At 34.8% G+C, this 12057-nt stretch overlaps 2 protein-coding genes and 1 pseudogene across 3 annotated transcripts in view; 1 reads left to right on the plus strand and 2 right to left on the minus strand.

The window, feature by feature from the left end:
* Nucleotides 1-848, plus strand: part of LOC104772647 (eukaryotic translation initiation factor 3 subunit B-like) — a 3104-nt gene extending 2256 nt beyond the window's left edge. Inside the window, exons 6-8 of the mRNA XM_010497238.2 lie at nucleotides 3-25; nucleotides 118-226; nucleotides 320-848. Of these exons, the coding sequence (XP_010495540.1) occupies nucleotides 3-25; nucleotides 118-226; nucleotides 320-658 (471 nt within the window). The 3' untranslated portion in view covers nucleotides 659-848. The remainder of the gene's footprint in view (nucleotides 1-2; nucleotides 26-117; nucleotides 227-319) is intronic.
* On the minus strand, nucleotides 4173-9313 carry LOC104771200 (acyl-CoA-binding domain-containing protein 5). Of its 2 annotated transcripts, none has more exons than XM_010495692.2 (18): nucleotides 9031-9313; nucleotides 8630-8700; nucleotides 8194-8257; nucleotides 8033-8104; nucleotides 7628-7819; nucleotides 7453-7530; nucleotides 7183-7293; nucleotides 7007-7073; nucleotides 6857-6918; nucleotides 6472-6611; nucleotides 6167-6293; nucleotides 5977-6091; nucleotides 5716-5804; nucleotides 5524-5607; nucleotides 5262-5447; nucleotides 4997-5143; nucleotides 4712-4771; nucleotides 4173-4562 (listed from the first exon to the last, which is right to left on the minus strand). In XM_010495692.2, the coding sequence occupies exons 1-18, from the start codon at nucleotides 9202-9204 to the stop codon at nucleotides 4383-4385; spliced, it is 2019 nt and encodes a 672-aa protein (XP_010493994.1). In that variant the 5' UTR covers nucleotides 9205-9313; the 3' UTR covers nucleotides 4173-4382. The 2 variants fall into 2 exon arrangements, with proteins under 2 accessions (XP_010493994.1, XP_010493996.1); XM_010495694.2 differs by having other exon boundaries at nucleotides 8194-8250; nucleotides 9031-9048.
* The window catches only part of LOC104771201, a 5405-nt pseudogene continuing 3886 nt past the window's right edge, over nucleotides 10539-12057 (minus strand).

The following is a 12057-nucleotide window of genomic DNA, read 5'->3' on the forward strand; positions in this document are numbered from 1 at the left end:
ATATCGAATGGGACCCGACTGGAAGGTATTACTGTCTTAAAACTAAACCAGCCCATTGGTTGTTTCTGTTTGTTCTAACTGCTGATGTATTTTTGTTCTTTTCATTTATTTTCCAAGGTATGTTGCAACTGCTGTGACATCAGTCCACGAGATGGAAAATGGGTTCACCATATGGTCTTTCAACGGGAATTTGCTTTACCGGATTCTGAAGGATCATTTCTTCCAGGCATGTAACAAAAAAAAAATACTCGGGACTCACACAAGCATCATCCATTTTCTGATGTCTAACTAATTATTTGTGTATGGTTGGTTTACACAGTTGGCTTGGCGTCCAAGACCGCCATCATTTTTGACTGCGGAGAAGGAAGATGAGATAGCAAAGAACCTGAAGAAGTACAGCAAGAAGTACGAGGCAGAGGACCAGGACGTGTCTTTGCTGTTGAGTGAACAAGACAGAGAGAAGAGGAAGGCACTGAATGAAGAGTGGGAGAAATGGGTAATGCAATGGAAGTCTCTGCATGAAGAGGAGAAACTCGCGAGGCAAAGTCTTCGGGACGGTGAAGTTAGTGATGTGGAAGAAGATGAGTATGAAGCCAAAGAAGTTGAGTTTGAGGATGTTATTGATGTAACTGAGGAAATCGTTCAAGAGTCGATGTAAGTTTCTCGGTATCTTTTGTCGCCTTCTCTTATTGTTCTTCGGATCTCTTGTATGTTTTATTTAATCTGCGCTCTCTAAAAATCAAATGGAGACTTTTTGGTTCCTTGGATAGAGTTTTTGTTGTTATCAATTAAGTTTTCTTCATTACACTTTGTTTCCAATTTCATTGATTAATTAAGCATTTTAAACCGGGGGTGTAATGAAACTTTTGTAAACGAGGGGGAACAAATTAAAATGTTATCAGAGTTTTAATAAGTTCCCTACTAACCTATTAATAAGTTCTCTACTTTCTACATTAACGAGGGGGAACAAATTATTAAGTTCTCTACTTTCTACATTCTACTAACCTATGAGGTGGAATACTATCGAGTTTATTTTGGTTAAGGCCACAAATACAACAAAGACTTATTATAACAAAATATTTTAATATAACAAAGCTTAATCAGAGTAAAATTTGTTTGTGCTAACATTCTATAGCGACTAAAATAAAATACTCAAAAGCTATGAAAAAGCACCATCAAGTTTGCTTGTAGTGAATTGAATTGCAAACCTAATTGTTTCATTAATTTTCGTTGACTTTACCAAATGGAGCAATTAGGAGTTAAGTCAATGCTAACAATTTTCGTTAAACCGTAATCTTGGTCTTTGCTTGTATTGAACTCCTTGCCAGGAAAGAATAATGAAAAATAACTTTGAAATCACACTGTTACCATGGAATTCCCAAAATAATTTCCAATTGAACCACACAAAGATGAAATGTACCGCAATAAACGAGTGTTTGCCTGGGCAAGTAGCAGATTCTGTTCTTTAACCTTCTGAAAGTTAAATTTAAGTTCCTGCAGCTCAAGTAGCAGATTCTGTTCTTTAACCTTCTGAAAGTTAAATTTAAGTTCCTGCAGCTNAACGAGTGTTTGCCTGGGCAAGTAGCAGATTCTGTTCTTTAACCTTCTGAAAGTTAAATTTAAGTTCCTGCAGCTCAAGTAGCAGATTCTGTTCTTTAACCTTCTGAAAGTTAAATTTAAGTTCCTGCAGCTCACTTTTGACTCCACTGTATTCACAAAACAACAATAAGTATAAGCAACAAAATACATGTACACATTACTCACAAGTTTCATGATTTCAAACAAAGATTACTCTCTCTCCACGACGACTTTCATCAGTCTCACGTTTTCTTGCAAAAAAAAAAAACCAAGTTACTTATTGTTGTTTCGCACCTTTTTTATGTTTTTTTAATGCAAAACAATGTCGTTTTGCAGTTTAACGAATATTGTTACTTTGTTAGCGTTGATTGACTTATCAACATGTTTTATTTGGCAAATTCAACGAAATGTGATGATTTTAAAGAAAAGTCAATTAAACTTAGAAATTTTTAATTCAGCACAAGCCAAGTAGGAATATTTTTCAACAATTTTGGTACATTAAGATTTTTCTTTTTCATCACACTTTTCCGTTTTTATACATTTTTACTAGGTTTTTAATATTAAGTTTGTTTTCAAATATTTTGGCTTGGGTTCTTTATTGTGATATTAAATTGAGCGGCTGGTTTTAAAAACATTACATAGTTCAAGTAAATAGCTTTTTGCACACTTTTGTGCTAATAGCGAATTGTTTTAGGTTTATTATATTAGTGATACGACAATGCACATATATTTTATTTCTTATTAAATTTTATCCATAAAATAGAAATGTAAAAAGAAGAAAGAAAGAATTGAAAAATAGGACACTGATGTTCTTTTAATTTTCAATAATATATTTGATTGTATTAATTTGACTGATAGTCTTAAAAAAAAAAAAAATTATTTGACTGATATACATCTAAAACAGGTGATTCTTTGAATGAATTTCAGTGAGTACACTTCTACTGTTACTGTTACTGAAAATAATTAAATAATCAAAAGAAAAAAAATTGATCAAAAGTAAGCAAAAATCAAGAAAAACATAAGAAAAATATGAACAAAACATAAGTTAAAAAAAAAAAAATCATATTCAAAAATTAAGATGCTAAAACAAAATAAACGGATAGTAATTACCAACTACAAAAAAAAGGAAAGTAACAATATGATATGATGAAAAATTAACTCACATTACTTACTATTTCCATCTCTTTTATATAGTAAAAATGATCACAATTGACACACTACAACTTTGTTTTTGATAAGTACGATGAATTTGATTATCTTCATCATTTTCTCCTTTTGTGTGGTTGTTAATGGGTAAGAATATACTAACCATACTGTAACTCGAAAGGTAGGGAATGCAATCACATTAATCACATGCGAAATAACAAAGCTTCTAGTACATGTAAAAGTCATTTACAGACCTATAAATAAGCTGTTCAGACACAAGTCAAGAGACAATGGAGTGACTGTAGACATAATCATTGCAAGCATAACTGGAGGAGCACTTGTCTTGATAATGATTAGGTAAAAAAGACTAATATGCATGGTTTATGTTTATCAGCTCAAGAAATCTACTATGAAAAATGTTGAATATGGTATAACTGGGGATTTTCATAGGGTATTTATAAGAGGTGGTGCTCTTGCTGATGAGCCACACCACCAATGATTTTAGTGAGGATAGTATTATTATGGTAAGATGGGGAAAGACAATTAAAAAAAATCTAAACTAATTTGTATAACGTTTTTTCCAAACCCAAATACCTTGTATAAATCAACCTAAGATATCAAAAAAGTCAAAATTTAAACCTAAACTATGTCAAATATAGCTAATTTCAACATTTGATTAAACAATATTAATTAGCTATTTAACGGTGATGAGTCAGATGATTAGTGGCATACACAATTATTAATATTGCTATGTAATATTGTTATTACTCCATAGTCCAGGCATTATATTTACCAAGTTGTAGAAGTTAACAAGACAAATAGTTGATGAAGTATGGTGGTACTAAATGCGGGAAAAGGTTATATTTCACAGTGAACAATTTTGATCGTGCGTTTTCATAAACGAACGGATCAATAGTGCGTATTCCAAACTGAACAATCAAAAAAAATCAAATAACTACATGAACATTAATAATAACGACGTGTTTTTGGCCTTTGGGGATTCAAAATTTTAAAGAACGCAAAATCGTTTGTTTTAACTTTTAACATTTAGTGAGATTCACCGGTGCGTATCTGACGGACATAAACCAATACTTTACCAAATGAAATAAAGTAAATTTCTAAGTACTTTTCTTTTGTTTCGGTTTTGTAAACGAGATGTAAAAGTTTCGTGGTTTGAGCATGTTTGGGACTATTGTGTTTCTAAAACATACTATTTCGATGCCACATCATTGTCACGTTGGGCATCTTATCTAGTCAGTAGAATGAACTGTGTTAATAAGCACTATTATAAAAAAGTTCAGGTAGCTTATTTGAATTTTTTGATTGTTAGTTTTGGAATACGCACTGTTGATTTGTTTGTATATGAAAACACTCGATTGAAATCGAGGAGTGTAAAAATAGGCATTTTTCCCTACTAAATGCTATATTAATTACCAATACAATAACAGTAACAGTAACAGAACTACACACAAATCAGCAGAGCATATACATAACTTAGTTTGACCTATTTAGAACTTAGTTTCAGTAAGAACCATCCATGCCGGAGAAGGAGACACTTTAATTTTTTTAACTTTTCTAAAAGTAAAGACTGATATTGAATAAGAGATTAGAAATGACAAAAGAAGAAGTACCGGAAACAAAAAAAAATTCATGGAGAATCATGTTTTAGGCGGAGGAGTTCCAGCAAGCCAACCCCAGACGCCACCTGAGCTCTGTTGTTTGGCGTTCGTGGCAGCAGCTTGTTCAGACGCAACGGCTCTTTGACGTTGGAGGAGTTCGAGTTCCTTTTGAAGTGTTTCCATATTCTGAAGCTTTTGTCTTACCTCTGCAACTTCAACCTGCGGACCGAGTTTTGTTAGGATTTGGTCAACATGGGATCAGAGGAATGTTTCACCATCTCGAGGTTCAAATATCAAATCCGGAACTTACGATTTGGCCTATAAAATGGAAAGAAAAGTTGACGTTTCTAAGTGAAAGGTCTAGATACCTCTAGTTTGAAACACCTTGATTGTTCTGCTGCAAGTTGACTTCGCACAGATTGAACTTCCTATAGATGAAATACCAAAAATGTTGACACAACAAAAAAAAATTCTCCAAGAAATTCTCAACTCATACATCTTGCTTACTAGTAATGTCTGTTTACACATTAGTCTCGGTAAGAACCAGTTTTCAGAAAATCAATTACATGATTGTGTTCTGTTGGCTTTTTAGATTTTGTAGAAAAAAAAGAAAGGACAAGAGAGATTCATGAAGGTAATAATAATATTGTTACCTTATACAGCTCTGTATTCCGTGTGTCTATCTCGGCTAACTCTTCCTTTAGTTGGAGAGTTTGTATCTTCTCTTTGTTGAGTGATGCTTCCAGTTCTCCCTTCTCTGATTTAAGGACTGTGATAATGAGTTCACTTTTTCCTTCAACCTAACGATTTAGTAGTATCCAAAATACAAAGAAGAAAAATAAGAGATGCAATGTGAATTTGTGATCATCTTAGTCTATTTTGATATTCACACTGAGAAAAATCTGACGAGAAAGATACCTTTGATCTAGAGTTAACATTATCCATGACAATTTCCCTTACTCTGCTTTCTTGGCTCACCTCAATCTCAGACTCAATATCTCTAGTTGTAGCGTTATTAACAGCAGAAAAAGTATCTGGCACAGGAGAAGCTCCCATAATTTTGGATTTCAAGCTTGATTTGTGGCTTGGTTTGAAAACATTCACCTGATTCACAAAAAAAAAAAAGAGAATTAACAACCGAGTTATAAACCAAATCAGGACAAAATGTATTTATGGGTACCTCGTTGTTGTAACTTCCATTGTATCCACCAAAAGCGACGATTACATCTTCGCCATTGTATGAGCTCACAACTAAACTCAATCCCTATCATCAAAGGAACATTTGCAGCTTGAAAAGGAAATCACAAATGAAGTGTTCCGAGACTTCTTATATGGGAAAAATGAAATAGGTGGTGTTTTTTTTTTTAACTACCTCGCTAGCAAGAGGTACACGTCCTTGAACTGAAGTGACTACTGACCACGCAAGAGTTGACATATTTAATACAACAGTCTCAGATGCCCCTGTGGCAAAGTACCAGGAAGAGTCACAATTAATCACACTGTACAAAGAAAACGAAACAACTATCAAGCTTTTCCCCAGGAAAAAGTTCCACTATGTAACATAAAGAGCAACATGCAGAGATCAAAACGCAGGGAAGAGAGAGTTTTCGAAGGAAAAAATGTAGAAACATGCCGCTTTTGTTATCTCCACCACCAACAATATACCAATTTTCCCCAATTGTCACACCAGCGTGTCCAGCACGTGGAGTTGGTGCTTCACCTTGTTGTGTATGTTTTGACCACTCCATCTATAAAATGGAACAGAATCTGTCAAAAATCTGATAAAGAACGTTACTAATTAAAACAAAAGAAGCTTGCCATACGGTTTGCAGATCAAGGACGTGCAGATCATCAAAACAAGTTGCTTGTGATCCTCCACCAAAGATTAGAAGGTAACGCTCAGCGTGCACTGCAGCAGCATGATCAGACCTTGGAGTTGGAGGAGAACCCCTGCAAATTGGCAGCACTTTAATTCAACTGCTGATCTTTCATTGATAACTAAGATATGAATTGTAGTTAGTTGGCAGCTTTATAAAATTTCCACTTCCTGAATTTATAATCTAACCTTCAAACAGACCTAACTTATTCAAAAGTGAGAATAAAATGCAGAAGCTTCATAAGATCTTACACGGCATCTATCTCATCCCAGGTCATGGTATCTAGATGAAGTATATGCAAATCGTTCAGAAGCGATTTCTTTGCATCCTGGCCACCAAATATCACCAAGCTTTTTCCCACAAGGGTCGCTGACTGACCTCCACGCGAAATCTGCGAGCAAAAGAAAGAGAGAGAATGATAAAAGTAGTATCAATTTTAGCAGCTAAAGTACATGCTCAATTTCCTATATCATTAAGGAGATCAATAAATTGGGTTCAGAATGCAACTTAATACATGAATATATGACGAAGGACGAAGGAGAGCAACTTTTCATTTTCTCTTCCAGATGTTCTCAAAAAGTTTTACTACTACATCGGAATATAACCCATATAAGTATGGAGAAAATAAGTATTTACCGGTGGCTTCCCGTATGTCTTTAAGATTGACCATGAACAGCTATGCAGATCAAATATCTTCACTGAGATGAGAAAACAGAAGAAAAACTGATATACAAGAATTGTATCCTCCAGAGAATAACTTACTAAAAAGTGTTTTTTAACTCTTACCTATCATGAATTCTAAAGGATCCTTTGTATGACCACCGACAGACAAAAGCTTGTTTTCCCATGGTATCTATGACAAACAAAGAAGGCCAGCGTGAGGAAAGAACTGTACTGTTCTCCAAACCTGCCCATGATATATTTCAAGGCTCGAAAACAAAAATGCAAGTTAAAATACTAACCAAAGAATGACCAGCACAGTGAGTTAGTTTTGCTGGAGATGAAGTTTCCTGTGATTCAGTCACAACCTTGGTTTCAGCTCTTGACCAAGTCCATTTTTTTAAATCTAGAACCTGTATTAGAAACAACATTCACAGAAGACATACTTCCGAATTGTCAGCAGACGTACCACAAAAATAATGGGACAAGGTTCTCGAAGGTAGGTAAAAATGAAACCAATTATCTCAATAGACCAGTAACTGCTGTCAAAAAGAACGCTATTAGTTGCTTACATGAAGATCACCTAGATAACGCCCGTTGTAGTTTCCACCATATATATACATCTTGTCTTGAATAACCGCTGCTCCATGCTGCAACGAATATAATAAACAAGAATTAGAAAGAGAGAAGATACATGGAAAGATCGTTTTCTTGCATGTTACACGACAGAGTGAAATCAAGTATTACCTCATACCGAGCTTTTGGTGGCTGACCTGATGTTGGTGGTGCAGTCCACTGATTATACACAGAAACAGTATTTGAGTCTTCCAAAACAATATCTTTATCTTGGGTTTCCGTCAAGCGCCCATCCTCGGTAGAAATCGTCTTTGTCTCACCAAATGAAGTTCCACTCTCAAAACTAGGCTCAGCCTTTGTGCTCTGCGGACAGAGAATCAATTTAGTAAATGAGTAAGATACTTCTCTTTAGGAAAGGAAAGACAAGCTTGAACCGAGACATAGAATGGTGTTATATACAAGGATCAAACAATTCAGACAAGGCATTGGTATCTTGGTAGCAATTCATACAAAAACTGAAATTAGATCCTATGTGTAGGTGAGATGAAAGTGCTTGATTTGGGATCCAGAACTCACATTGATTTGGAATTCTACAACAGGCTCTGAAACAGAGTTAGATACCCTTGGATACCAACCAGGATCTTCTTCCTTTTTACATACAAGTGAGAAATAAGAAGAAATTAGCCTATGATCAACAAGTTAAAGAGAAATGAGCATAAAAATCCTCTGTTGGTTACCTCTAAGATTTTCACAAAGAGACGCATTGCCTCAATGGAGGGCATGGTTCCAAGCCCCTGCCAACTAGTAAACATGTACTTCTATTTAGAAAATTTACAAGGACCACGTTCTGTGCTTACTTTTCATAGAAGATATCCTTAAAAGGAAACGAAGTCAGCAATGTAGATATGTCTCTTTTTTTATAATGGCATTCTCTAAGAATATGAGTTTCCCTGAGATGTCTCACCAGCAATTTGCATGCATGCTAAAATCAAGGTAGCTGTTTCATTTATCCCCCTTGGATGGAAATACTAAGTCCCACATTTCTACATACTCTCTAACATCTTACATCTACAATACTTGTTTCTGTAGCCCTAAATTCATTAGACATTTTAATCCTTGTACTCAAGATAGCAGAGTTATTGTTTGACAGAGACAAAAAGAAGGGAAACTAACCTTTTCCATTTGCTTAGCTCTACAGGATTCCACGCACTAGGTTTTGGAATACTGCAAGGTCCTAGCGTAGCCTGTTTAATTACATGTCAAGGCAAAAAAATTTTCAAAAATCAAAATTAGTAAAGCATCTTTTTATCACAAGGATGATCAATAAATTCTCATCTTCTTCACCAAGAACCAGTGGATTTGCCAACAACAATTATACGACCCTGAGATTTTCATTCATAGCAATGTGGGATCAACTCCCAAGTAAAATCACTTGTATTAATTGTTCCATTTCTATGTCAGCATTTTCGTCTAGAGATAGTACCAACATTTGATTCATATCTATTTTGTTGCAAAATTGGTTTAAAATCAGCAGATCTCTCTCTGTTTTTTTTTGGGAATTGGGATCGACGGACCTGCTGGTGCAACGCGTAGAGAAGCAAAGCGGTATCGTTGGAGAATTTGGAGCTGAGTTGTTGTTTCAACGACGACGAAGATTGAGATCCGTCGACGAGGCCGACGTAAGATGCGGCGGTGTAGAATCTCTCCGGGTAAGAAAGGCCAGAGCTCGCTCTCACCATGTGAGCCATTTTGTTCCGTTGATCGGAGGAGATTTGAAGAAGAAGCCAAAAGAAAAAAAAAAGCAACAGTTTCACTACTATTAATCAGCGTCTTTGTTTATATATTATTAGCGTCAAGAACACCAAGGACATGTTGCTATTAATTAGCGTCTTTTGTTTTATTTTATGAACAAAGACAGAAGTAAGAAAAATACTTAGGTTCACCACTAGGGGTGAACCTCTCCATTCACCCCCTTTTCTCTCAGCCAATCAGAATTTTCCATTTAATATTTCATTTAAAAAATAAATCAAAATTAAATTAAAAAGCAAATCAAATTAAGGAAACAAATTCTGTATACTTTTAATTAAGGAAATTTAAATATTGGATTGGTTTAGATTTTTAAAATTAGAATAAAATTATATGTCGGTTTGGGTTTACAAATGAAGTGGTTAGGGTTTAGATTTTACAACTAAAACGAAATTATATGTCGGTTTGGGTTTACAAATGAGGTGGTTAGGATTTAGATTTTACAATTAGAATGAAATTATATGTCGGTTTGGATTCACAAATGGGATGGTTAGGGTTTAGATTTTACAAGTAGAACAAAATTATATGTCGGTTTGGGTTCACAAATGAGATGTTAGGGTTTAGATTTCACGATTAGAACAAAATTATATGTCGGTTTGGGTTCACAAATGAGATGGTTAGGGTTTAGATTTTACAAGTAGAACGAAATTATATATCGGTTTAGGTTCACAAATGAGATAGTTAGGGTTTAGATTTTATATATGTCGGTTTGGGTTTATTCAAGAGCGGTTTAATTTTTTTAATTTTATAATAATATATACATATTTTATTTCCTTATTTTATAAGGGGATGAATGGAGAGGTTCACCCCTAGGGGTGAACCCAAGTATTTAATTTATTAGCTTACGAGAAATTATAATGATCAGGCTTGATCTTGATGCATGCAAAATATAGCTAACATGTCGGCTTAAACTTACCCTTCATCATATCTTTATAATGCTACGTCAGGAACAGAACATGCATGAGCCTATCCATCTCTTATGTGATTTGATTCAACACATGTCTATATAGTACCTAAGCAGCCCATATAACTGTCCCAACTCACTCCAATTATCGAACCAGAATAAGGTTTGCAACCCACTGTTCATTTTTTTTTTTTTTTATCTTACAACCAGAATGACTGTTGACTGATACAATATTACTTTTTCACAGTGATCTGTGTATCTAACCATCATGATCTGTGTATCTAACAAACCATTTGGAAGATTGTTGTGTACTCCCGAAACTTAAAACTTAAATGGTAGTTTTGAATTGGGTTTAAAGGTTTCATCGACATCTTCAGAATAAACAGACTTTTTGTGTTGACATAAACTTCCAATATGAGATTATTCAGATCTGTTCAATTTTACTAGTAAGAACAACAACATGGGGAGAGGATTTTCTCATTTAATAAGATTAAAACTAACCAACGTGCCAAGGGAAAATTGCAAATGGCACAAGGAGGAATTTAACCTATCGGTGCCTCGTTTGGTGTAGCACTGGAGCTCCTGTGTGACTTGTGCTTTGACCTCTTCTCCCGTTTCTTACTACTCCTGAGGAGATTGAATAGAGAAGAGCGTCAATTGCAACTATGAAATATGTAAAGTGGTTAAAAGATTGAAAAGTAGAAAGGTTCATGTACTCGTCATGTGAGGAACTATGGCCTAGGCAAGATTTTAGCTTCCGGTTAATATGCTTCATGTCCTTGTCAGTTGGGCAGTTGTAGTTCTTTACCTGAAAAAAAATAGAGAGAGCATATAGCAAATCTGCCTTTTAGATATGGTAGTTTCTTGTGACAAAAAAAGAAGAAGAAAAAAGATATGCACGTTTCATTGTTCTGTGAAAATTTGTAAGTTAGTGCATACCAAATATTCAATGTCATCAAGTAACTTTGTAAGCTCTGAAGTCGTGTGCTCAGAGTTTGGTTGAGAAACAATGTTCTCTAGGTACCTGCACCAAATGCAGTTTAGTTGAAAATCCAACCTATTGAATATCATCGCAGGTTCTCTTAAGCCAAATGGTTTGTTTAGAGGCCAAGGAGATTGAAAATCATCGAGATGGATATAGAAGAAGAGAAATAACCTATCAAAGTCGATCACTCGAAGAGCCCCATTTGCAATACGTAAAGACGCCAACGCCAACTGCAAGGACACACATCTAACAATTGAGAAATAATTCAACACTTTGTGATACTTGTATTGTTACATATACGCCAAAAGAAACAAAACTGCTGAAAGAAGGTACATGGTAAGTCTTTTAAGATAAGCTAAACTACTAAACTATATATATTAGTCAACGCAGTTTTCACCTATATATCTGTAAAAGAGAAAACAAAAAACCATCACGTCTTGAGTAGGGGTGTCAACCGGGCTGGCCCGGCCCGGCCCGAAACCCGTAAAGCCCGCATATGTTTGAGCTCGGCCCGGCCCGGCCCGAAATATTTCCGAGCCTATATTTCAAAGCCCGAGCCCGGCCCTAACAGGGCTACAGGGCTTTTCGAGCTTTTTCGGGCTTATCTTACCGATCAAAAATTCAAACTTATAAGCCTAAAAAAACAGTATTTGAAGGTGCACTATAAAACAAATCAATCAAAAATTTAATAACTTATCTATATTCACTACAACCAACTTAATTTAATAGAAAAGGTTTAAAACTAAATAAAATTTTGATACTTTAAGCAAATAAACTAATATATAATTCATATAAAATATCATTAATAAAAATCTTAAAGTATTAAGTATGGCTATTAAGTAAATATGAAAACTATGATTAGAGTTTAAAACTTCATTTACAATAAATTGTTAATCAAATATTGCA

Source organism: Camelina sativa, chromosome 20 (genome assembly GCF_000633955.1).
Source record: "Camelina sativa cultivar DH55 chromosome 20, Cs, whole genome shotgun sequence".
NCBI lineage: Eukaryota > Viridiplantae > Streptophyta > Magnoliopsida > Brassicales > Brassicaceae > Camelina > Camelina sativa.